This window comes from Myodes glareolus, chromosome 23, assembly GCF_982192425.1.
Source record: "Myodes glareolus chromosome 23, mMyoGla1.1, whole genome shotgun sequence".
Taxonomy (NCBI): Eukaryota; Metazoa; Chordata; class Mammalia; order Rodentia; family Cricetidae; genus Myodes; species Myodes glareolus.
Genome location: NC_142048.1, coordinates 32,663,764 through 32,690,910, shown reverse-complemented (window position 1 = coordinate 32,690,910; position 27,147 = coordinate 32,663,764). Strand labels below are relative to the sequence as shown.

Genomic DNA, 27,147 nt, shown 5'->3' with positions numbered 1-27,147 from the left:
AAATCAGCGCAGTTCAGCTTAGCCAAGTGGAGCCGGAGCCACTCCAGCCTCAGAGCCCCTCACAGTTCCAGGCACACTGCAGGTCTTCCGGTTTGGCAGCTTGTGACACCGCTCCCATTCTCGGTTTGATAGCTAGCGGCATTGCTGTGGCATCCGCCAGGCTAGGCACCGACTGGGCTGGGGCAATGTGCCTTTTCCCACAGTCACCTAGCAATGCTCTGCTCCAGCTGCCTTCTAGCCCTAGCTGCATTCGTTTTGGGTCCAAACTGGTGCACGGAGTAGAGCAGAACTCAGGGAAGCAGGCTTGATGCTTTGCAACCACTGAAATGACCCCATTTAAACAATCTTTTAGGGAATTTGGGCGTTGTCAGTCTATCTGGCTACTTCCTGCTGAACGGGGATGCTGCATTCTTAGGGGTATTTACTACAACATTTCAGGAGGTCTCGGTGATTCAAACCACATAAATCTCAAGTAAATCCTTAGGATCTCATTTTCTTTGGAGACGAAAATAGAACCTCTTTTCCAAAACATCAAATCCTTAGGCCCATATTTTAAATTCAAAATACCTTTCTTAGCAGTTCCTAAATTCAAATGTCTTTCTCCTGTCCAGTACACAAAAGACAACACAAACAACATAATATTCATCTGTACACATTTACACTAACCCTGCTCTTGTCACAGTCATATTAACCCCACTCTTGTGGTCATTAACCCCGCTCTTGATGCGGACTTCCCCTTTACCTGGGAATTTACTAGACTTCCCTGCCTGCAGCAAGTTCTGAGTCCAGACGAGAGGTTGTGTCCCCTTAACGTTCCTTTTCCTGTAATGTTCTCGGGTTTCGGCACCAATTGTCGCGTCCGTTTTTGTCAGCAATGAAGACGCAACATCAGACTCTTCTTAACTGCAGTTTTATTCAGAATCTTCTCACCCTATCACTATCTCTTGTTACCTCTTGCTCCTTCTCAACCTCTCGCAACCTCTCGCCCCCGGAAAAGCCAGTCTGCAGCTTAAATAACCTGTGGGTAGCCAACCCCAGCAAGCCACGTGGGAGACACAGATAGGTACAGAAACGTGGAAGCAAGCCAGATCTTAGCCTTAGCCATATATGGAGTTGTTACACATCTGAGAGCATTCACCATTGGAAAGGTGGAAGGTGGGAATCAGCGCCACCTTAAGGCGTGGCATCATGTGGCTCTCTACACCCCGTATAGGTGAATGATAGAGATCTACGGGATTTGGGAGCAAGGCTCTATTATCGTGTGAAGACAACTATTCTTCCTTGGAGAGACAGCTCTTAGTCTGTTTTGGACCTTAGTGAAAACTGAACGTTTGACAGTGGGCCACCAAGATATCATGCAAACTGAACTGCCCATCATGAGTTAAGAGTTATCTGGTCTAGCAAACCATAAAGTAGGATGTGCCCATTAGCAATCTATTATGAAGTGGTATATATATGATTGGTTCTTAGTGGGTCCTGAAGGCACAAGCAAGTTACATGAAAAAGTTGCCCAAACTACTCCCATCACAATAGCATCTGCTGCAAAGCATGCAGTTTTAGCCTGTAGGGTGTTCCCTATGATCAGTTGCCGGGGGCAGTCAAGACTAGGGCCTGGTTTACTGATGGTCCTGCATCTTATGCAGGCACCAGCCAGAAGTGGACAGTTATAGCATGCCAACCCTGAAAGACACCAGTGAAGGGAGCTCTTCACGGTGGGCGGAACTTCAGGCAGTTAACATTGTCATATATGTGTATGTATTGGAAAAGAGAAATGGCCAGATGTGCAATTGTTTCTGACTCATGGAGTGTCATCAATGGATTGGCTGGATGGTCAGAGACTTGGAAAGAACATGACTGGACAATTGGTGATAAAGACATTTAGGGAAGAAGTATGTGGATAGATCTCTCCAAATGGGTAAAGGATGGAAAATACTCATATCCATGTAAATGCTCATCAAAAGGTGATTTCCTTCCGTAGAGGAGTTTAACAATAATCAAGTAGATAGGGTGACCCATTCTGTGGAAACTCAGCCTCTTTCCCCAGCCATTCTTGAACAAAGTGGCCATGGTGGCGGAGATGAAGGGTACGCATGGGCTCAACTATGTGGACTTCTCACCAAGTTTGACCTGCCTATGGCTGCCACTGAGTGCCAGATTTGCCAACAGCAGAGAAATATACTGAGCCTCAGCTATGGCACCATTCCCCGGGTTGACCAGCCAGTGACATGTTGGCAGGTTGACTACACTGGACCACATTCCTCGGTGGAAAGGACAGCAATGCTTCTTCAGCCTTACTGCAGTAGCTACTTATTCTGGTTATGAATTTGCTTTGCCTGCAGTAATGCTTCTGCCATCTGTAAACTTACAGAATGCTTTATTTGCCTTGGATGGTATTCTACACCCTCAACACTGTTCTAACCAAGGGGCTCACTTCACAGTCAGAGAAGTGTGGCAGTGGGCCCACAATCATGGATTTATAACACCAGCTAAGGCCACATGATCAGTTGCCTAAATGATGTTTAAATAAACATGAGTGTTTCCGTCATATTTTGTGAAGCATGTGTTTGTAAAGGTATTTGTGCAAAGGTCTTACCATGTTCCCCACCAGCCTGTAACAGCTGGCCTGGTAGAAAGCTGGGATGGTCTTTTGAAGACACAGTTATGGTGCCAATTAGGTGTCAGCATTCTGCAGGTTGGGAAAGGTGGTATATGCTTTGAATGAGCACCCAGTATATGGTAGCTTCTCCCACAGCGAGGGTCCATGAGTCCAGGAATCGAGGGCTGGAAACGGGAATGGTTCCACACACTATAACTCCCAGGGACCCATTAGAAAAATTTTTATTTACTGTTCCCTCAGCCATAAGTTCTGCTGGCCTGGAAGTTTTGTTTCCAGAGCAGGGAGCACTCCTGCCAGGAGCCACAACAAACATTCTATTAAATTGGAAGTTCTAACTCCCCCCTGGCCACTTTGGGCTTCTGATGCTTTTAAACCAACAGACCCAGAAAGAAATAACAGTGTAAGAGGGGCGATTAAAGCAGATTATCATGGGGAAATTGAATTGCTTCTCCATAATGGAAGTAAGAAAGATTATTATGTCTGGAGTATAGTAGATCCTTTAGGGCATCTCTCGGTGCTACCATGTCCTGTGACTAAAGTCTGTAGGGAACCACAACAACTTAACCTAGGCACAGATCCATCAGAAATGAAGGCATGGGCCACTTCTCCAGGAAAATAGCCAAGATCTGCTGAAGTGCTCACTGAAGGTAGGAGACACAAAATGGGTACAAAAGGAAGGAAGTAATAAATACCAGCTAAGGTCACGTGACCAGTTGCAGAAATGAGAATTATGTGTAATTGACCTGAGTATTTCTGTCATATTTTGTTAAAAATGCATTTGCATAGATATTTGTGTTTTCTTCCCTTCATTTCTTTATTGTGTAATGTAACACCAATTAAGAGAATACCAGTGGTTATCATATTTAAGGTTGAGATACTAAAAGAATGTCCCTCAAGGGACACTGGGCACCCATTCTAAAATTTATAATTGTTTTCAGTTGTATGGGGGATAGTTATACCATAATAAGTATAATTATAATGTGGTTAAAGATATAATGTTGGGTATAATTATGACCTTGCTATTGTTTCATTTGGAAATTAAGTGTGGCATAAGGGTTCTCCATGTCCTTTATATAGGCTGCCAGCAGAAGCTATGGTCAGATTAAAAGTGGATCTTCCCACCTCAAATGTCCAGATGAAAAGTGTCTCCACATTTCAAATGATTTAATTTGAAAAAAATCCCTCACAGGTGTTTGGATTTTAGTTAATTCAAGATGTGGTTGGCAACCAAGAATAACCATCACAAACCAAAGATCTGTATTTCCCTAATGGCTAGGACTCTTGAACACATTTAAAAAATTAGTAACTGGACATTTACATTTCTTACTATGAAATCTGATCATGAGCCCATTTGTTGATTTATGTCCTTGGTGTTTATTTCTTAAATTCTTTTTGTCAATTCTGGGAGATGCTTAGTAAATTGTGTATTCCCCAATCTTTGGGGGGGTAACTAATTGTGATGAAGTCTAACATGAGCAAGAGAACTTGGTAAAGTCAATCTCCTGATATAGAAGATCCAAGAACATCTGTTCCTATTTCTTAGAAGTGTATGCAAGCTCATTTAATTGATTTATACTTCTGTAGTCTGATGTTTGTACCTATCTTCTCTCAAAAAGAAAGACCCTCCCTCGTCATGGCATATACCACAGCTGGTTGATCATCAGATTCCTAACACCTAGGATGGTTTCTGTCTCATGCCAGAAATCAGGAAATACCTTTAATGTCCTCATAGTCTCAGGAGACAGTTTGCAGAGACATGCCCACTCACACAACACTGAAAGATAATCTTGTGTGCACTGCATGCATGCACTGTTTGTACTGTGTATGCACCATATGTGTGCACTGCATGCATGTATGGCATCTATGTACTGTACGTGTGTGCACTGTATGAGTACATTGCATATTTGCACTATATGTATGAACTGCACATATGTGATGTGATGTATGCATTACTGCATGTGTGCACTGTGTATGAACTGCACGTATATGATATATGGTGCACATGTATGTGATATATGATACATGTATATTATTTATGATGCATGCATGTGATATTGGTACATGTATATGACACATGATGCATGTATATAATACATGATGCACTGTACATAGCAAAAGGAGGGAAGGAAAGGCTCATCTCCATCCTAGCTGGCCAAGCACATGTCACTAGTAAAACATGTTTTCTCTCTTCTGTTTTTGTCTTGTTTGTAGGGGAGTTGTTTGTTTATTACTATTTTCTTCCAGTTTTTCTTAGACAGGATCTTGATAGGAAGCCCAGGCTTGCCCTAAACTCATGATTCTCTTGCCTTGGCTTCTCCAGTGCTGAGATTATAGGCGCACACCACCAAAGCCCAACTTCTGTCCTTAAACATCTAATCTCTGTTCCTCTTTCAACTAATGAGGACATTCTCTAATTTTTTTTTTCTGCATGATTGGCTCTGCAACATTCTCTAATTCTTGGAGGAATCGGAGACCTGGAGTTTCTTAACATCGCCTTGTTCTTGCCTTGGTTGCTTGCTTCCTTCACACCCACATCCAGTCAATGGCCTTGTCTCCTACCAGAGATGGAGGTCTCTTCCTTGGTGCTCCTCGGCGCCCCCTACAATGCCCCCCAGCAAGTGCAGCTCTTCAGGGAGCAAGTGATACTGGGGGCAGGAGCTGAGAGAGTGGATCTAGAGTTAGGCCACCATGGTGGGTGTGACCTGTGACTCTGAATTTTTTTTTAACTTTTAAAGACTTTATTTATTAACTTGTGTGTGCGTGTGTATCTGTGTGTGTATGTCCAGATACAGACATTGGATGCCAGAAAGAGGCATCCAATCCCTCAGATCTGCAGCTCTAGGCTTTTGTGGGACACCTGACTTGTCCCATGAGCCCTGGGATCCAAACTCCAGCGAAGAGTGTAACAAGCACTCCTAACCACTGAACCGTATCTCCAGGCCCACTACTGAAGCTGGAAAAAACAAACAAACAAACAAACAAACAAAAGTTCATGGTGATTTTACTTAAGGTCTCCTGCCTCCCCTGCCCTTTGCTTTCTTGCTTGTTCTTTTTGGGGAGAAAGTTGAGACAAGGTCTTACTTTGTATCCGAGCTGTCCTCAAACTCACTGCAATCCTCCTGCTTCAAAGTCCTAAGCACTGAGGAGAACAGGTATGGGCTACCATGTTTGACTTTTGTTGTTTTTGAAGTCTATATACTTTTAAAAAAATTTTATGTATATGAGTCTTTACCTTTACGGGTATCATGTACCTGCTTGGTGCTTGCAGAGGTCAGAAAAGGGTGGCAGTGGAGGGAGCGGCCATGTGGGTACTACCGGAGATTGAACCTCAGTCCTCTGGAAGATACCCAGTGCTGTTAGCCACAAAGCCTTGTTGTTTACTAGAACACATATGACACACATGTTAGTAGAGGTACAGTGTGTGTGTTGATCAAGTCAGAACATGTAACATATTCACCACTTCTCACATTTTTTCATTTCTTTGTGGCGAGGACATTCAAAACGTTCTCTTCTACTGTGAATTTTCCAAGGCAGCATCCTTAGCCATAGTCGCTGTTGGGGGAATCTTATTTTCAGGTGTGTGACTTTTGTTTAGCTGCATTTGTTTAACTCTGTGAAGCTGTGTTACTGTGCCTGTGTAAAACACCTGATGGTCCTCATAAAGAGATGAACGGCCAATCATGAGGCAGGAGCAAGGATGGGAGGGGCTAGCAGGCAGAGGGTAGAAATAGAAGGGGGAACTCTGGGAGGAGAGAGCGTGAGGAGCAAGGACAGGACAAGAGTGGAGGACGTCAGGGGGCAGCCACGCGGCTACCCGGCCAGCCATGCAGCAAGAGTGAAAGTCAGATTACAGAACCAAGAGAAAGGTAAAAAGCCCAGAGGCAAAAGGCAGGTGGGCTAATTTAAGAGAAACTGGCAAGAAACAAGCCAAGCTAAGGTCGGGCATTAATAACTAGGAATAAGCCTCTGTGTACGATTTATTTGGGAGCTAGGTGATGCCCCCCCAAAAAAGTCAAAAGAGCAAAAACTTCACATGACAGTCTCCCTACCCAGCACTACACAGAAAGACCAAACCCCACGTCTAACCGGAGTTTTGAACCCACTCACCACTCATTCCCTTTCCCCCTGCCCTTTCAGCATCTATCCATTTTACTGCAGTATGAAAATGACTCTCAGAGATTGCCTGCTAGGGCTGCTGGGCAGCAGGAGGAGTCCTGAATTTGGGCTCTTTTCCTGGACTATGGCCTGAGCTGCCATCGTCCTCCATCTGTGATAGGTCCAGGGGAATAAACTGAGATCCAAGTCACTCTCAGCCCGGGGAAGACAGCTTCGGGAGAGAGATACTTGCTACACCCTAGGATAGACTATATTAAATACATCTAGTTTAAGATGGAAAACAAGTCATTTGCCAAACGTGTCATCATCAGAACGCCCACTAGGTGGCAGGCTTTATCAGGGTTACAGTTGTCTTCAGTTACCGATTTCAAATGAGGACTGAATGGCTAAGAAAGAACAGGCCCAGTCCCTCAGAGGCTGCAACAGGATGGGGCAGGGTCTATATTTTCAGATGCTAGGGTGAACTGGGCTATCACTTCCTTAATGGATCATTCCCAGTTGCTTAGATATCCCAGCTCTTTGAGACCAGAAAGGGGTCACCTGAAAACCGACCAGTGTTTGTTACCATTGACTGCACGTGCCATTTCCCAATCTCTCTGCACCCACCCTGCCCTTCTTCCAACACTTTTTTAAAGCCTCTGCTAACGTGCAAAGTCCTGTGGAGGCTTTGGTCATGGAACTCAGCATCCTAGATGAAGATAGGCTATTGACTACGCAGTTTAATACAGAAAATGTGCACAACGCTAACGGAAATCGGGGAGGGGGGCAAAACCGCAAACCAATATCTGACAGTAGAGTTAACCAGGGTGGAGAAGAAGGTAAGAAAGTTCTGGAAAGAGGGGCCAGCCTGCAAGAACTACCTAAAGGTAAGAAAGATTATCTGTAACTGTGGGGGAGTGTGTGGAAGGTGAGGTGGTCAGACGCAATAGAGGAAATTACCCAGGAGCGGAAGGCTATGCCAGGAGGCACACAGGAAGCATGCCACGCCAGCCCTCTCGGCCATTTGGGACAACTTAGAGCGGCGTCTAAGATGATTGCGAACTTTACTATCTGCATACATACATATATGCACATATATGCATATGCTGGGCCCATACCTTTAGTCTTAGCACTGGGAGGCAGAGCTCTGTGAGTTCAAGACCAGCCTGGTTTACATTGCAAGTTCTGGGCATAGAGAAATCTTGTCTCAAAAATAAAAACAAGCAGCCAGGGAGTGGTGGTGCACACCTTTAATCTCAGCATTCGGGAAGAAGTTAGCCTGGTCTACAGAGTGACCATGGGCACACAGCGAAACCTTGTCTCAGGGAAAAAAAAAAAAGCCAAAAAGAAAAGGGGGAGGGGGGTGGAGGCGATGCTGAGTGAAGAATACATAAGCCTCACATCTCTTCCCAGCCCAGCTGACTGCCATATCTCTACGCATGCACGTTTGTTTTTCTCAAACTGGCTGGAGACATTCTTAGGCCTAGTGCTCCTTCCTAAGACAGGAAGGGAAAGGATTTCATTTTCCTTTTGTTGACACAGAGAAACATTCTAATATAAGAATGTTCCAGATCATCTGATAAGCTCCCACAGGGGCATCAACCTGGTCCGACTCCGTCCTTTTCCGTCAACATGTCCTTTCCTCGTTTTGCCGTCACACGCTTCAGGAGGGGAGACGGGAATTCTTGGCACTCTGCTGAGTGCAAGAACAAAGCAAGAAATTTGTAATGTGTGGGCCAAAGGGTTAAATAAATCACCCCTGGAGCGGAGGAGGTGTGAGCTGCACAGCCTCACAGGGGGAGACGGCTTTTAAACAAGTTGGCCCAACAGGATAATGTACCCTAGGCCTGCTCTAAAGGAAAGACATAAGGGGGCAAGCATTTTCCTTCAGGATGTGTCTGTGGGGTCTGGTGGGATGCTAACATTTTTCAGTCAAGAACTGGAAGCTGGGAGGAGTGGGTGGGGCTCAGTGCTCTTTGATGGCTGGTTCCTCTGAGAACAATAAATAGCTCCTCGAAGAGAAGGCCTCTGTGTTTCCACTTGGCTGCACTTTGGGAGGCTCACTCCACCCACAGCCCGCACAAAGGAGGGTGGGCCGGGTTAGCAGACAGTGGGCCGCTGGCCAGTCTGCCGGGCAGGCTCTCTCTCCTGCCTGCACAGGGAATGGAATCCATCTGAAGGGCATTTTAACAGAAAGGAATGTGAGGGAGCGTTTATGGCCAGAAGGAGCCCACTGTTGAGAGGGGAGAAACTGTGTATTCTGAACACCGGCTGGGCGCTCTGTGGAGAGGGAGGTTTCTTCCTTCCCCATCACGTCGTCTTTCTTATTTTGGTAAAAATATACATAGCACAGCTTTTACCATTTTGTATTGTGTTTCGGTACACACCTTGGTACACTTAAGTAGATCTACATTGGTAGGTGGATTTACTTTAAGTTCAAAGTAACTTTCTTCAAAGTTGGGTTTTCTTGACAGAACCAATAAGAAATAATGTGGGTTCCATTTCTCTTTCTCCTTATGTGGAGTTAGCTGCATGGTGGGTCCAAGTCCAGAGACAGTCCAGGTTAGCAACTTGACACAGCCTGGTGTCACCTGAGAGAAAAAGTCCCCACGGAGGAACTGCCTAGACCAGAGAGCCCTGTGGGCATTTCTGCAGGAGACTGTCTTGACTTTTAATGATGTAGAGGCCTCACCCCACTGTAACTGCTACCAGCCATCCTTAGGATAAGAGCAATGGTCAAAGGCTAAATAAGAAAGCAGCTAAACACAAGACAGATCCAGCAAGCAGAGTTCCTCCATGACTTCTGCTTCAAGTTCCTACACTTGCTTCTCTCAACCAGAGACTGTAAACTGTGGGCAGGAATGAAGCCTTTCCCTCCCAAAGTTGCTTTGGATCCAAGTGTTTTATCGCAGGAACCAAAAGACAGTTAGAACAAGAGCAAGCTGGAAGTATTCACAAGGCCTGGGTGTGGAGCCATAGGGTGCGTGCCTGGCGTATACAAAGTGCTGGATGAGGTCCTCAGTGTGGCAAGAAAACAGAAGAGTATGCCATAGCCAGTAACCAATACCTGTCTTCAAGTGCATTTCCATCCTGGATTAAAAATAAAGAATGTTCCCCACCCTGAAGGTAGAACATTCTATGGCACCAGGACAGGCCCCTACATGTCCCTAGAGGCAGGGCACACGTCTTCTCTGGGCACACTGACTGTTCTGACAGTGTTCATGGTGCAGCAAAAACAGCTATGATCCATTCGGGGCATGGGTGGGGGAGGGCAATAATAGAACCAGACTCCTCCCCTGTTGCCAGTGCAGAATGAGGTCATGCCTGTCAAGCCCTTGGCAGACACAGCAAGCCCCTCAACGAAGCAGAGATATTTTTATTTGTTTTATTGTATCCCGACAAGGGAAAAAGCACAGGAAGTTTTTGTTTTCCGTCTGTCAGGAATTTTTGTTTTCAGGAAAAGATTTCAATCTCGTCTCTCCATGTCCTACAAACTAGATGTTCATGCTGGAGTTTGGGCTGGAGTATTACCAAAGGCTGGGTGTCTAGTCGATAGTACCATTGGGACCTTTGGAAGTGGGACCTAGTGAAAGGAAATTAGGTTATGAGAGATGTGTCCTTGAAGGGGCCATTGAGATCCAGTCTCTTCTCCCCAGCCTGCCTCCCTTTCTCTGTGTGTGCATGCTCCGTCTCTCTCTCTCTCTCTCTCTCTTTGTCTCCCTCTCCTTCTCCTTCTCCCTCTCTCTCTCTCTCTCTCTCTCTCTCTCTCTCTCTCTCTCTCCGTCTCCCCCACCCTCAATTTTCTAGATTCCATGAAGTCATTTATTTTTTGTTATGTATTCCTACCATGGCATTCTTCACTGGGACCAAGCCATCATGACTGAACCACCCTAACTTGAGAGCCAAAACAGACCTTTCCTCACTAGAAACTGACGCTCATGGGCATTTTGCCGCAATTAGAGAAGCTGATTAGCACTGTCCACAGCACCGCAGAATGCTGAACGGTTCCCAGGAGATCCAGCAATCCAATTCTCCATCCGCAAGGTACCCTTGAAGGAAGGAGGAAATATTTTCTGCTAACTTTTATGTTAAAAGAAAGTTAAACAAATCCTCTCATTTCTTGAACATTCTGGGAAGCCTTAGTGAGATTATTGCAGATGTGATGCATGGCAATGCAACCTAAGAAGACGGCAGTAGTAAAGTCGGGTCCATGTGCCAAATCAAAGACAGGCTAGGAATATCGCAAAACTCTTGCAGATGGCAATCTTGGAGGCTGCCATTCAGTGGAAAGTGGTTTGGGTGTTCACTGAGCGACTGTACATAGTTTCCTAATACGATCCTGGTTAAACAAATATTCTTCATGTGGCTGAGATCTGGGGTTTTATTCGCAAACACGAAAATTGGTGGTACTGCGGTATGAACATTTTTGCCAAGTATTTCAATATGCGAAGTCTAAGTAAAACCATTGAAAGGGCTTGTGAAGAGAAAGGCAAGAAAAAGGGAATAAAGGATAAGTTATAAAATGAAGAATTTCATGTCCCATGGAAAATGACTGTTCAGAATGACATTTAACAGAACAGATCAAGATGTCAGAATTCTGTGTCTGTTGTCTGGACTCAGTTTCTCTGGCAGCTCCATTCACCCACAAAACACTGGCTGTAGATTCTTGGTGCCTTGTCTGCCCAGGGCCTCCCACTTTACACGTATTCCTAACTTGTTTGCTTTGTCACTTGGCCTCGGGATCCTTTTGCTATGTTAGGTTCTTACTTCTCGAACTCTTTATAGTATGGTTGCCTTTTAGACTGGATCCCGATTTCCCTATGGGTCAGCTGTGCTGCCGAAGGCCTCACCATGCTCATTCTCAGAGCACAAGGGTAATCCTGGTGTCTCATTTGCCTTGGAATAAAAGGTCAGTGTCATTGCCGGCCCCCCTTTGTGAACTCCAGCCAGTAGCTGAAAGCAGGCGAGGGGAACCAACCAAAACTGAAAGAATGCACTCTCCTGTATTTATCTACCAAGGTGACTTGTGAAATGGTACAAAATCGGTGGCTCATCAAATAGTATGATATAGTACATGGCTGGTTGGCACCTGGGGAAGTGAGCAGACTGTGGCGATCATCCATACGGGAGAAGGGTAGCCACAAGTGCACCACAGCTTGAGATGGACAGGTATTCGGCTCAGTGGAACTCGGTGGACTGTGACCATCTGCGTATAAGGAGTCCCCTAACTGTCTCCAACCAGAAACAGCTTATGAACCAAACAACATAAAGCACAGACACAGAATTTCAAGACAGCCACGTGAGCGCGTGAGGTTGCTGGTAAGTTGCTCCTCCCGTCATCTGCGGGGACTGGATGCGGACAGATTCAGTGAGGGAAGGATTCTGCACTGGAAGAGGATCCGATCTTGATAGGGGAAGAGATAGGATGAGATTACGATATGCAGTCTGGCTGGGACTCTACATTTTACAAATACGTAGGTTCAACCCACAGGTTGTTGAGAGGCTGCCTGAGGTGCAGAAGGAGCTGCGGGAAAGCAGGTTTTTTTCATCTGTTGAGGGGCAAGCCTGCTGGTTCTCGCAACTTGCCGATTTTCAGTAGCGGCGCAATGGGTATGAGTGTGCCGACCTTGGCTCCCAGGCATGGAATAACAGAACCGTATGGTAGTTCTGTTCTGGTAAACGTAATTTATTTTGTAAACTATCATATGTTATTCAGCCGTAAGACAGGGTGCTATGTTGTAATTTGTAGAAAAAAAAATAGATGGAACAAGAGAGGATCATGTTAAGTGAAGAAAGCCAGACTCCTGTTTTCTCTCATATGTGAAATTGAACTAAAAAGAAAGAAAGAAAGAAAGAAAGAAAGAAAGAAAGAAAGAAAGAAAGAAAGAAAGAAAAAGAAAGAAAGAAGAAGAAAAGAGAAATTGGGAGGACAAGGGTCAAGAAAAATTAATATGGAACGAATGTGATCAAAGTATGTGAAGCCTGTTATATTTACTAAACCAATTGTTAAAAATGTACTAGCTTTAAGCCTAGTTTTCCACACTACCACAGCCTCTCTCTCTCTCTCTCTCTACTCATTTCTAATGCTAGCTCAGGAGATTCACCAACAAAGTGGCATTCGTGTGAGCCCGTGCTTTTAAGTGTTTTTAAGAGACTGGGAGCCTGTTCCAAGGTGAACTCTGTGTGGTGTCTAAATGGACCCAGGCCCCACAGCTTCTGTGTTTGCTATTCTGACTCGAACATAATACACTCACTGTGGCCTTGCACACCAGAAATCCTCAGCTTGTTTTTCTAACAAGGGTGGTAGAGGCTTGCTCCATTGTCCTCTGTCTCACTCCTCTCTCAGAATGATTCTTTCCAGAATGAGTAGAATTTGTCCTTGTTTATGTAAATGCTGATGAGCTTACCCTACACAGTGAGACCAGATGGGTGAGAGACTGAGAAGCCTGAGAGGCCGGGGTGAAGTATAGACAGCCTGAGGCCCACAGGACCCCGAGCAGCGGGAGAACGACTTGAGTACGGACTCCTCATTTTTTGGCACATCAACGGGTATTATTTTTGTAACCAGCATAAATGATATCCTGGGGTTTTTTAGGCCTCCGAAGGAATTCCTGTTGGCCCTGCCTGTTGGAACTTTATATTCTAAAAAGATTACATGAGGTCACCTCCAGATATTTAAAGTACACAAGGTCCAATGTCTATAGAGCTTCTGCTCAGAGGTTTTGTGAGGTTTAATTCATCCTGTGTTTGTGGTAGCTTTTCTTATTACCAGCGCGTGCTCATTTGATTTATAAATTTATAAATGCTAGGAGATGTCACCCCATGGAGGGAGTGTTTGCCTGATATACGCAAAGCCCAGGGGTTCATCCCTCATGCTGCATAAAACTAGGCATCGTGGCCCATGGTGTAATCCCAGCACTCGAGAAGTAGAGGCAGGAAGATCTAAAATTCAAGGTCAGTCTCAGCCTCGTCTGCAGTGGGAAGACAGCCTGGGACCCAGAGAAATTCTTTCCCAAAGATATAAAGACCAAGCTAAGAGCTGTTGCAAAGTTTGAAGGGGCCACCGGAAGTCCAAATATCTACTGTTAACTCTGTAGTATAGAATTTGACATGTTTCCTTCTACATGTATGCAAATGTTTATACGCCTTATAAATTATGTATCCTGTGTTACAGGGTGATACCATAGAAGGTTTAGCTAACTTAACGCCTTTTGACTATTATAGTTGGAGGTAAGCAAATGACTTGTTTCTATGGAGGCAGGGTTGATGTCTGCTTCCTATGTTGGTGTCCTCTTCCATTGTTGAGCTACATGCATTTTAAAGGCATCATCCTAGGAGGCCTGGCCTCAGTTTGAGGTGACAAAGGGTTTGCTGGATAGAGACAACCGTGGTAAAGTAGAGTAGCAAAGTGGTGGGTGAACATCCTAGAATAGAGCTCAGGGTTTGGCCAACGCCATCGAGAGGAGTTGGGAGCAAGAGACAGAGACACAAAGAGAAGCTGCAGGCCTGGGGAGATGTCACACACATTGTCCTCCAGTGTCATTTCTGAGTAACAGACAGACTCCGGCATAAGATGCGGTCAAAGAAAGTCCAATGTCACATTTCACATACATTCCCATGGACCATTGTTGGGACAGAAATACTGTAGTTACACGGCAAGAGTCTGGAATTTTTCCAGACATGGAGGTAGATGACACACGGATGATACATATATGATTGACAGATACATAGAGGGTAATTATAGATATGGATTAAAAGGTTAAAGAGGAGCAGTTGATAAATAAGTGTGAATGAGCTCAGCCTGATTTTACGTGTGGGAGAGTGTGAATGTGTGTGTGTGTGCGTGTGTGTGTGTAAGACAGAGGAAGTGTGTATTGTGTGTAAGCAAGTGAGAGAGCTACCTCAGGTGGTGGGTTCCAGGAGTATTCTGCCTTCATCTTGATTTTCATGAGAAAGAATCCTTTACTGGCTTGGCCCTCACCGAAGTCAACCCCCAGGGATCTGTCTGTCCTTCTGCCTCCACTTTCCTTCTGCTGGAATTATAAGCTCCTTCCACCACAGCTAGCTCGGTTTTGTTGTTTGTTTTGTAAACGTGGGTTCTGGGGATGCACATGGGTCCTTGAGGTTATAAGCTAAGCACTCTGCCGCCCTCTTCCAACCGGATTTCTGACGTTAGAACTGAATTTACTTTGAAGTTCCTTAGTTTGCATACTTGGTTCTCTGTTGAGTTTTTATGCGCAGAATTTCTTCCTTAAATAAAAAACCATAACTGTGGTGACAGCTTCAACATGCTCTCCCTGGTTGTCTGTTTCCAGGAATGTGAGCTCTGTTCATGTGACACCATCCCCAGCATATCACGGAGTCATTCTTTTCTGACACATTCTTCAGTTGAGACTTGGAGTAAACACAGGCCCTCTGCAAACGCTTGAACTGCAGACTAGCAGGCACACACGGGTCTTTATCTCCACTGGTACTTGGCACAGTTTCTTGCATGTGGTAGAAAGCAACCAATTAATTAATCTTGATGTGAATGCTGAATGCGGGTGTTTAATTGCTTCTTTTGACTTTGATTTTATGCCATCTTAAAAATAGGGTCCAAGACTGAGAAGTCTGAGTTTACATAGCTGAGTGACCCTGGAAAGTGATTTAAATGGAGCTTCCTGTTATCCCGAGCTTCCAGCTCTGAATAACCCTCAGTTAGTGTCCTAAATACTCTGCCTTGGGCTGTTCAGCTACAACACAGGATGACATCTGCCTCACAGGGCTTCATCAAAACCAAGGCATGGTAGGAAGAGGACTCACCAGCATGCCCAGCATACCAAACACCACTGACGTTTTATTCTTTTTGATTTAATCGCCACCATCTCATAGGGTAGAGAAATGGTAACATGTACCTTGGGCACTCTCATTTATGTAGTAGATACTTAACAATGGATATGGTTCCCTGTGGTCAGCTGCCTCTGCTTTCAGTAGAATGGGGGTGGGTGACTTGTTTCTTTTAATTTCTACTAATAAGTTGATTTCATCAGATCATGCAAGGTTTTGCTTGCCATGTATGGGTGTGTGGGATTGTGAAGTGGGGTGGATGCATTTAACAGATTTTACAAGCGGGCTGAAGGGGCTATTTCTTGGTCGGATTTGCATCAGTGTGATTTGTTTTGGTAGGATAAAATCCACGCCTTTCACTTACGAGCATTCACGATCAAAACTGTGTGACACTGGCTTAGACTCAGAAGGGCCAGCTGGAGGGCTTGGGAGGAGCTGGTTCTCCAACTTCCGGGAAATATTAGCACCTTCACACTAATGCAGCTGTGAGGATCAAAAGGAGCCTGGAGCCTCGTGGTTGTTCAATCTGAAAGGTTAAGGGTTGTTCTCTGAGCTGAGGCTGTGCTGTCTGCTGTTCATGCAAAGAGCACAGTGCAGTGCCCAGCGTGCCACAGGGTTAGCTATTAATAACCGTTCTCACCACAGATCTGCAGGCGTGGATGGAGACAGCGTGTGGACGGGAGGAACTGTAGCTCGGAAGTACTAAGGTCACTAAGGGGTCACAGCTTGATTCCAGTTAGTGTGGATCCACAGATCATGATGGTCTCTCAGGACATGGCCTCTTTCTCAAAGTGGCCGCTGATGTCCCAGCCATGCTTCTCCCTGTTGGGCACTCATTCTCCTCTCAGGACATCGGTTTCCTTTGTTGAATGCCCAGCTCCTGGTCCTTGCTTGTGCTGGTTAGCATCCTTTTCTGTTCCCAAGACCCCTCAAGTCTTTGAGGGTGTTTCTGGTCACCTTCCTCTAACTACCTTGGTACTCATTGTACAGAAGTTGAGGGAAGGCATTCTCTAGAATCTTGGCATCCTTCTCCTGTAGTCTAATGTTTCCCAGTTTAGCTTACTGTCCTAAGTACATATGAAATCACTGAATAACTATCTTGTAGACCATAACTTACTCCTTGCCTGTGATTTGTAGAGCCTGTGTTATTTGGTCCCTGCCTCAGGTGAGTGGCACAGTAGTCCCTATTTTGGGGAGGTGTCAGCTCCTTTCTTTTTGCCTATCTCTGTGTCTTGGCACACTCTAAAAGAGAGTAAATTGGACCAAATTCAGGATGCTTCAGACCCCCACTAACAGGGACAGAAACACACACACACACACACACACACACACACACACACACACAAATGGGAGGAAGTCATAAACATTGAATGAATGCTCCAAAAAGCTTTAAACACTGAACTAGTGCCCCTTGAATCCTGGCCTTTTCCATTATTCTCTAGGTCAGAAGGTCAGAAGTGTCAGTTTGAAAGAAAAGTAGCTGAGATAAGCTGACATTGGGATGCTCAGAGCAGCTTCAGCCAAGCTCATTTGGATGCTCTTGTTCACGCATTTAATGGGACCTTTGTTGTGACAATTGTTTTTAACTCCCACCTCCCTTCCCTCAATCCTTCCCCCTCCACCGGAGTTGTTGAGTTGTTACAAGAGAAAAAAAAGAGACCTTTGAATGAAGCGTCTCCACAAAGACGGTGTTCTACGGGGCCCAGCTGTGTTTTTCTCCATCTCCTGACACATGCTCAGTGCCCCGCGGACTTGGCCAATATCCTGACTCTCTGGGCAGCCTGATGCTTGGGCTGGGCAAGACTGCTAGTAGAACTGGGCATTTTAAATCCAGGCATTTGAACTGTAATCCTTTGAAATAATTGGTTTCCTGTTTTATGAGGTTTGCATAGAAGAGGGGGTGGAAATATGCAGAAATGTTTCCCGGGGCGTTTCCTTCCTTCTGCCCCCAGTCTGCTAAAGATACAGCACGCTGATCATGGTGGCGGCTGGGTTCCCTTCCAGTGGTAGATTTTACGGGCCTGTTTTGCTCCTTTTCTGCCACTACTGTCCAAACAACGGCTGGACCCAGAGAAAGTACTTCATATTTTCGCTGGTTCCCACTCTGCAGAGTTCATGTATCCAAATGTCATGTGTACAGGTCTCCTGAGGAGAATTCGATTTTCTTTTTCCCTTTGCCATTTTTTTCCCTAGGAAATTAATCCATTTTTATTTGTTTTATGTGTGCAAGTGTTTTGCCTGTATGTATATAGGTACATATACATACATGTATATATAAGTCACGATTATCTGGTGCCTGTGGAGGTCAGATGAGGGTGTTGGATACCCTGTAACTGGAGTACAGACAGTTGGGAGCTGCCATATATGGGTGGTGGGAACTGAAACTTGGTCTTCTGATAAAGAAACAAGCACACGAATTGCTAAATCACCTTGACAGCCCCTGAAATTGAAGGCTGCATGGTTGCCCAAGACTTTCAGACTATCAACTGAAGTTCTATGTGTGTTGATGGTTAATGATTTTTCTTAAAGACTTCTGAACCTGTTGAGCATCTATTCCTGAAGCTTTCTCTTAGGACTTTATGATGAGCCCTTTCCCTGCTTCTTACTCTGTGTGTGTGTGTGTGTGTGTGTGTGTGTGTGTGTGTGTGTGTGTATGGAGGCCACAGATAGACTCACAGTATCTCCTGATGTCCTTCTTATATGTATTGCTTTTATTGGTTGATGAATCAAGGTGTTTCAGCCAATGGCTTTCAGTATAAAGCCAGGTGGGGGAATCGGAACAGAGAGAGCGAGAGCGAGAGCGAGAGCGAGAGCGAGAGAGAGAGCGAGAGCGAGAGCGAGAGCGAGAGAGAGAGAGAGAGAGAGAGAGAGAGAGTAGGTGGAGTCAAAGGAGATGTCATGTAGCTGCCGAATGAATAGCATGCTGTATCGGTAAACCACAGCCTTGTGGCAATACACAGATTTATAGAAATGGGTTGATTTAATTAGTTAGAGCTAGCCAGTAAGAAGCCTAAGATGTTGGCCAAACAGTGTTGTAATTAATCCAGTTTCTGTGTGATTATGCGGGTCCGGGTGGCTGGGGAACAAAAGTTCAGTCTGTTTACAACATCCTTCAATGGTTCCGATCACAAATTCAAATTTCCAGTCCTTTCTAACACAGAGATTCACATTGTGAGGCCATTCCTGATGCATCTCATTCTGCCGCTCTTAGCCAGCCAGCCGCAAACCGCTGCCCCTCTCATGAATTTCCGTATCCTCCCGTGCCCATGCCTAGGAACCTCCTCGTTGTAGTAATAGCTGCAATGTCTCGGATTCTCTTTTTTTTTCTACCCTTCCCCTTCTGGTTCTGCCTGCTCATTCCCTCATGGTGGTGGCCCCGTCACTTCCCTTGGCAATCCTGGTGTGCTTTGCTGTCCCTTGGGTCCCTCCTGCCCTCCTGTACCCACCTATACAAGCCCAGCTTCGTGGCTGCCTTTGACCTCTCCAACCCCCTACTCCCCCTTTGAGAACTTAATTTTTGTTGTGAGAACCTGACTAGTCATTCCTGAATCTCGTCATGGTCGTTAATTTTGGCTCCTGAATCCTAATGCAATCTCCTTAAAGCCCACTGGTTTTCACTTGCTGCGCTGACTCTCCCCAGTGTTGGGTGTGTGGCGTTCGTTGTTGCTGGAGCAGTACTCACGGTAGCTAGCCTGAACCTACAATTATGTGTGATTAGAAATAATTGGAATAAGACACTGCGCAGGGTGCATCGCAGGAAAACTCTATACGCAGTTTATTATCTAATTACCACGAGCTAAGCACACAAGTGACTTTCGGGGACTTGTTTAGCTGGTCCCCAGCTGTGTGTCTCGGGGATGCCACTTTTCTGAGTCTCTGTGTTCTAAGCTGCTATTGAGTTTGTTGCTCTGGCAGGACCGAAAAGAAAAGATTATTTTTTCAGCTCACAGTTTTCTAACTTTGAGTTCTTGACTGTTTGACCCTATCGCTTTGGGCTCATGGTAGCACCTTACGGCACTCATAGTGATATATCACGGTGATGGTACACGATGGGGCAAAGCCATTTCCCTGTGTCTAGGAAGTCATAAAAATAACGGAAGAAAGGGTAAAAGTATCACCATCCTCGGGCACTGCCAGTGACCAGAAAGGAGAACTAGACCTTGATGCTTAGAGATTCCGTTGTTCCCTCTAAATCTAACAAGCTCTGGGAGCTAAGCCTGTAATACAAAGAACTTGGTGGACATTCTATATCTGAACGGCCTGCCAAATGTCCAGCCGGGTTCCTGACTTTTCAGCTCTTTCCATTGCCAATGTGTGTGTCACTTCAGCTTCAATTCACGTGTATTTAGGGAATCCACGCTGTGTACTGGGCACAGATCTCTCTCTCTCTCTCTCTCTCTCTCTCTCTCTCTCTCTCTCTCTCTCTCTCTCTCTCTCTGAGACTATGAAACAAATGGGGTACTGTCCCTTTCCTCGTCAGCCCCCAGTGTAATTACAGGAAGCCAGGGGTATCAGAGGGGCCAGCTACTTCATTAGGAGGAAGTGGGGGGGGGGATTCCTGAGAGTCTGTTGTAATTAGTCACTTCCTGACGGAGGAGAGATTTCCGTCCAGTTTAAAGGAGAGAGGTGATGGGGTGGGAGTGTACAGCCCCCTCTGGGCAGGCCTGGTGGGTGCAATAAGCCATCCAGCAGTGAGCTAGAGCAGGGCTGTGTGTGGGACCCAACACCCAGACGATTTGGATGTGCTAAATTTAAAGTTGCGCTCATGCTGGTGTTGTTGAGAGACGAAACAGGAGGCTCTCCTCTGTCAGAAAGCTATGTGGATCCCGAGCAGTGAAGCATTTGGATATCTGAGATGAGTGCTCGGATTAAAACCATTTGTTTGGCAACACATGCTGAGACTCCTAAGCCACAGGGGAACATCCGCTCTGAAGACAATGCTTCTGGGATTCTGTCACAACACAGTTATCAGAACAATTGGCTGATGGTACTGTTTAGATATTACTGTTCAGTAATAATGTCTCTCTTATTTCAGGAAGGACCTGGGGGGTTTCAGAACTTCTTATCAGTCAACTAGATAGATAAAAGCACAAGAGCAGAATAAAAACAGAAATAGTAGGATGAGGCCAGAGTAAAAGCCAGAAAGCCCAAGGGGCCTGAATGCATCTTCAGAGGTGTGCCCCCCCCACACACATAGCAGAGAAAGCGTGTTTTATTTTTTATATAATTATACAATATCTCTAAGATTCTAAGCTTATACTTGGAACTTATTGCTGAAAGAGTCTTAGGGCGTTGGCTAATACTATGTGCTCTCATCCATGTTGTTTGATTTTTCAGCCCATTTCTTTTCAAAAGCAAGCTCCAACTCCAGGCTTTTTAGGCTCAATTGTTAAGGCCCCCAGTGATCTTATTTCTAGAAATCCCAGTTCTGAGACCAAAGAGAATTTCCTCTGATGAAAAATATGATTATCATTTATTATTTCCTTCTAGGAAAATCTTTTCTTTCTGCCCCCCCCCCTCACCAACACACCCTATTCTCTCTACCCACCAAACACAATTCTGATTATTTTTGCCATCTCTGAGAGGCCACATCAGGTCACTGGAGTGTTTACATATGGAAGCAACAAAGCAGAAAGCCAGGACTGGAAGGTCCCTGGCCGGGCTTTGACCTGCCCTGATGCCCTACCTCTCTTGAAATTCCAGTGTGAAGCAGAATGAGCGCTATGGGCAACTGACTCTGGTCAACTCCACCTCAGCCGACACGGGTGAATTCAGCTGCTGGGGGCAGCTGTGCAACGGCTACATCTGCAGACGAGATGAGACCAGAACAGGCTCCACCTACATCTTCTTCACAGGTATAAGTTTGGTACATGACGGGAACTCCTTGAACTGCTAATGTTGCTTCCAAACTCGGGTTCCCACTGCAAGCTGAATACCAAGTAAACTATTTTAAAAAAAAAGCAAAAACAAAAACAATTTTTTTTTAGGCACATTGTTCAGGCACAGGACAGAGTGCAAGTATTAAGACAGTCTTTGAGGGTAAATACACTGATCATTTCCAGAGCTCCTTTTCCAGGCATGAAATGAGGGGTAACATGTAGACAGGTGAAGAAAATTCTTAAAGTCGCTTAGTAGGTAGGTGGCACAAGGATTTAAACCCAGAGCTCTTTGAAGCAGGGTCTAAACTGCCCAAACTGCCCAGAAGGGCAACCACTTGACACCTGTAGCAAACTTAAATATAACCGCATATTAGAATTAAATACAATCTAAAAGTCATCTCTTCGGTCACACTGCCTTAGTCAGAGTGCTCAGTTGTGACACGTGGAATTGAGATGTTCTCATAGTGGGCTGCACAGGAGGGAATGTCTCCATCACCACAGAGTTCCAATGCTCAGTGCCACTGGCTGGTCATCAGTGTCCTGAAATCTATGATCAGCTCTTTCTGGAACCCCCAGAGCAGCAGGGTGGGGTCGCCAAAGACCTCTTCATACTGGTTCGTATGAGTTCAGGAGCTGAGACTTGAGAGGAGGATTGCTGAAGTATCTAGCCCTTGTAGTCTCTGTCTTGTCATCTGAGACCACGAGAGGACCAGGACACCTATGGGTCACGCTGGAGAGCCCCTCCTCCCACGTGGTGCCAGGAAGGCACTGGCAAAGCCTGTGGTTTTGTTAAAGACTGCCTCCCAGTCTTCTCCCACCTCAGACCCCAGGGAGCTCACATGCTGGGGAATGAGGTTCTTCAGCAAGGTTTAAAGGTCAGGGACAACACGTAGGAATCTCTTATTGTGCTGTGCATCTCAGGAGAGACAGAGCCTTATTTTTTTTTTTAAGTATCTGGGCAGAGGCGCTCATGAGATTTGTCTAAGTTCCAAGTCGATCTGTCTTACAGGTCTGTACTGAATTATGTGCCTATGACCCAGTGATCTTATATCCTAGCCATTAATCAATGCATTAGCAACTGCTCGTATAATTACCCTTCCTGCTCAAATAGCCCCTCCATGGCAAGAAGACTCAGCAGCAGGGCCAGTCCTTCAGCACAGGTATGACATCCCAAGGAGAGGAACTGAAGCTATTTTATTATGTTTGTCTTAGAAACAATATGGATGTCAAGATTTAAAAGGGCAAGATGAGTCTTCCAGTGTTCAGGGCCTTGTGGTAGCATATCAAGGAGTCAAATTCATTTTTCTGAGCCAAAACCCACTGTTACGCCTTGAGCCCTTCCTAGGACAGAATAGTAGATGGATTGGTTGGTAGACACCAGCTAGCAGAGTTGTGACTGTCAGAGAATTTCTAATGGATGTTCATGGGAAGTCCTGTAAAATCTTATCTGTGTGGTCTTTGCGTTATGCTATGTGGCAAAGTGTGGAAAAGGCAAACAATTAAGATGGTTAACAGCTTCTTATTCTAGATAAGGATAAATTTCATATCAAAACTGCAGGTGAACAGTCTTTGCCAAGAGCAGCACTACCCTGTCTTTCCAAAGTGTTAGGTGTTGATCTGAAGATGTCACTGGAGCTGTTATGGGTTGAAGGGTTAGGGTTTATGAGTGCTCTTTTGAGTTTCACAAGTGGCTCCTCTTTAATCCCTAAAGTCCTCTTGTGAGCCAATGAAAGCTAAAATAGGTCAGTTTCATCGTTGGACAAACTTAGTCAGGGTTGAGGGATATAGCTCAGTGGAAAGTGTGTTTACCTAGCATGCACAAGGGCCTGGGTTCTAGCCCAGCATAATATACAACAAGTGTGGCGGTGTGTGCCTTTAATCCCAGTGTTCAGGAGGAAAAATGGGAGGATCGGAAGTTCAGCATCACCCTTACTACGCAATGAGTTCAAGGACCAGTCTGGTCTTACAGAAGAACCTGTCAAGAAAAGAAAGGAGGAAAAAGGCGGGAGAGGGAGGCGGTATCATGTTGTTGCTTTACTCAACTCTCGGAAAGTCCAGGGAGACTTCCAGGATAGGGCTTATCATTTTGTCTTTGGAAGTGTGGGTGACTTTGGAAAGCCAAGATGGGTTGCCACAGAAGCTGAGGTTCTCACTGCTGGCACAGGATTCCTCCAGAACATATGCTTCTCAGCTACCCACATGGAGAAGCATCTGCCATTCGTTATGTTTGTGTGTTTGCTAGCGTTTGATGGCAAACACTGTGAAATCTCATTTGGGGCACTGCCTGTTGTTAATCTGTGTAATGTTTGAGTAAGTAACTGCCACATTTATTTCCTCTTATCCAGTAGGCAGGTTTGTGTTCTCTTTCCCCCCCTCCTCAACATTGAAGGATGCCATACCTAAAGAAAAGAATTCAGATTCTAAGTAGACAGCTCAATAAACTGTCCTCAAAGGAGCAGGCGTGCAACCGCCACCCAGACGGATCAAGAGGAGCTCTCTACCAGAGGGAGGGCTTTCTCGACGGGAAATACTTGGGCAATGATTTTCATATGTGGGGAGACCACATTTATGAGTATTTTACTAACCACTGAATGTGCTGTAATTTGTATTTTAATTTAGAGGCTATTAGCTTTGACTTTTAAAAAATAAAACCCCATGTATTTAGTTTTTAAAGCACTATGGTACATGAGTAGATACAAGCATATTTGTATAATCTATAATTTTTTAAAGGAACCTCAACACTTTTCTTTTAACAGATGGAAGCTACTGCTCTCTCTGTGTGTGTGTGTGTGTGTGTGTGTGTGTGTGTGTACGTGTGCGAGCGTGCATGTTCACATGCACTAGTATTGAAGTTGGGGCCTTTCATATATTAGACAAGTTTTCTACTTTTGAGCCATATCCCACTTTTTAAATATTTTTAAAGCAACTGATAAATTCATTTATTCTGAAGCACATATTTTACAACAAGAAATAAGATGACTCTTGCATTCTGAAATTCCAGTTGTTCACATTCTACTGGCTTTGCTAAGTGGAGCAGATCACTTACTCAGCAAAACTTTACAACACACACACAAAAAAATTATCTTTATTTTCTTGCAGTGGTGGGGACTGAATGTAGGTCTGCTAACATCCCTGGCAAATGTCCTACCACTGAGGCACCCTCTCAGCCACTCAAAAGATGTCTCTAGTGTTATCTACTCTTTACAAATCGGGGTTTGAAAGCACAGCTGGATTAGTTAGCACACCCAACGCTATGTAGATTTTCTGTTTCTTAACAGGGATACTGGACACATTAGAAAGTCTGGAGAGATGGCTCAGCGATTAAGAGCACTACCTGCCCTTCCAAAGGTCTTGAGTTCAATTCCCGGCAACCACATGGTGGCTCACAACCATCTGTAATGAGATCTGGTGCCCTCTTCTGGCCTGCAGGCAGAACACTGTATACATAGTAAATAAATCTTAAAAGAAAGAAAGAAAGAAAAAGAAAGAAAAAAGGCACCCCTGGCTTAAATCTGAAAATCAATTTAGAAAGTAACAAAATCACCAGTCTGGTTAGTATAGAGCCTAACAAAGGCTGTGGGTGACCTTTGAGCTATGACACAGTCTTTCCCATAGAAACACTTCCCTGTTCCTGAACTTGGTCCTTGGAATCAAAGAACTCCTGCCCCTGAAGATCCTTGGTGTTTCCAGGAATCCTAGGCCCAGCCTAAATTATCATACAATGGTGACATGGTAGGCAGGTATAAGAGAAAGCCAATGGCCTGCTTCAGAATAATGGCCTGCTTCAGAACAATGGCCTGCTTCAGAACAATGGCCTACTTCAGAACATTGCAAGGGAAACACAGGAAACAATTTAAGAAGTGTTATGTGATTAGCCCCAGAGAGTTCTCTCAGCAATTACTCTAATATCCCTTTACAGAACAATCCAGAAACCAAAGGATTTAAGGTGTCAAGCCAAATCAAACAACATAAGCATGTGCCCCCAAAGCCACACCCATAATCCTTTCGCTATCCTAGGGATGCTGTGAGTAAGCCAGTTCTCACCTGTCTACTTTCTCTGAGATAGAAATGTCATCTAGGGTTTAAAGACTCTGACAGGTGGCATTGTAGGAGGAGTGTGTATGTGTGTGCGTGTGTGTAATATCACACATGTGAAAGTCCTCAGCTACATGGTACCAAGTAGAAGCCATCCCTGAGACCAGGTTTCCCTCTGTCCCTCTCCCAGTGCCCTCCAATAGCTTTGGCATTGCATTCTATCTTCCGTGTTGGGTGTGAAGATCCTGGGGACACAGTGTCATCATTATTTGGGCCTTTCGAGGACCTCCACTGTGTAAAAATGCTCCTTGGACAGAAGTCCTTGGCGATGGGGCTCATTTTCCACATAGAAGCACAGAGTGCTTCAACATCTTATGAATGATTCTCATGGGGCTAGAAAGATGGCTCAGTCACGAAACCATCTTTCATTGGATCCGAGTTTAGAGCCAAGCACCCATATTAGGGAGCTCACACTGCTGGTAACCATATCTCCGGGGGGTTCCAATATTCATTTCTGGCCTCCACAATTACTCTCATACATCTACAGAAATAATAAAAGAAAAATCTTTTGAAGTTTTATTTTTAACTTAAGGAAATTGGGTCTCCTTCCCTGCTTCATCAGTGTGATCCATGATTCTGATTTGAGCTAAAATAACATCTTTTTTTTTTTCCTTTGAGGACATAGGGAAAGTCGATAAAGTCAACCTTCCAACGTTATGTTTAAAACACCTAAGACGATTTTATTCATTCATTTATTGAACTTTTTTATTTATTTTACAACCATAGTTTCCCCTTCCTCCTTTCCTCCCATCATTCCCCTTCCCCATCCACTCATCCTCCATCTCCATTCAGAAAGGGGCAGGCCTCCCATGGGCTTAAACAAAGCATGGCACATCAAGTAGAGGCAAGGCCAAGCTCCTCCCCCTGCAACAAGGCTGGGCAAGGTAATCCAGTATAGGGAACAGGTTCCCATAAGCCAGCTAAATGCCTGGGATAAGTCCTGACCTCACTGTTAGGGGCCTTACAAACAGGCCAAACTACACAACTGTTAAACATATGCAGATGACCTATGTTGGTTCCATGCAGGCTCCATAACTTTTGGTCCATAGTCCATGAGCTCCCAAGAGCTCAGGTCAGCTGTCTCTGTCGGTCCCCCTGTCATGACCTTGATTTCCCCTGGCTCCTACAATCCCTCCTCCCTTTCTTCAGAATTCCTGGGGCCCAGCCCAGTGCTTGGCTGTGGATCTCTGCATCTGTATCAGTTACTGGATAAAGACTCTCTGATGACAATTAGGACGGTCACCAATCTGATTACAGTAGATGGCCAGTTCAGGCACACTCTCCGCTATTGGTAGGAGTTTTACCTGGGGTCATTCTTACAGATTCCTAGGGCTTTCCCTGGTGCCACGTTTCTCCCTAACCCCGAAATGCACCCCCATCAAGATGTCTTTCCTTACTTTTTCTCTCCATCCCCGCACCCCACCCACAGATTACCCAGAAGATCTCTATTTCTTCTTCCCAGTGAAATCCATGCATCCCTCTTTGGGCCCTCTTTGTTATCTAGCCTTTCTAGGGCTGTGAACTGAAAGGTTGGTTTTCCTATACTTTATATCTAATACACACTTATGTGTGAGTACATACCATGTCTGTCTTTCTAGGTCTGGGTTACCTCATTCAGAATGGTTGTTTTTCTAG

At 45.1% G+C, this 27,147-nt stretch overlaps 1 protein-coding gene across 1 annotated transcript in view; it reads left to right on the top strand.

Annotated features, from left to right (window-relative positions):
- Pdgfrl (platelet derived growth factor receptor like) overlaps positions 1–27,147 on the top strand; it is a 53,247-nt gene that overhangs the window by 19,355 nt on the left and 6,745 nt on the right. Inside the window, exon 3 of the mRNA XM_048441725.3 lies at positions 21,242–21,393. Within this exon, the coding sequence (XP_048297682.3) occupies positions 21,242–21,393 (152 nt within the window). The remainder of the gene's footprint in view (positions 1–21,241; positions 21,394–27,147) is intronic.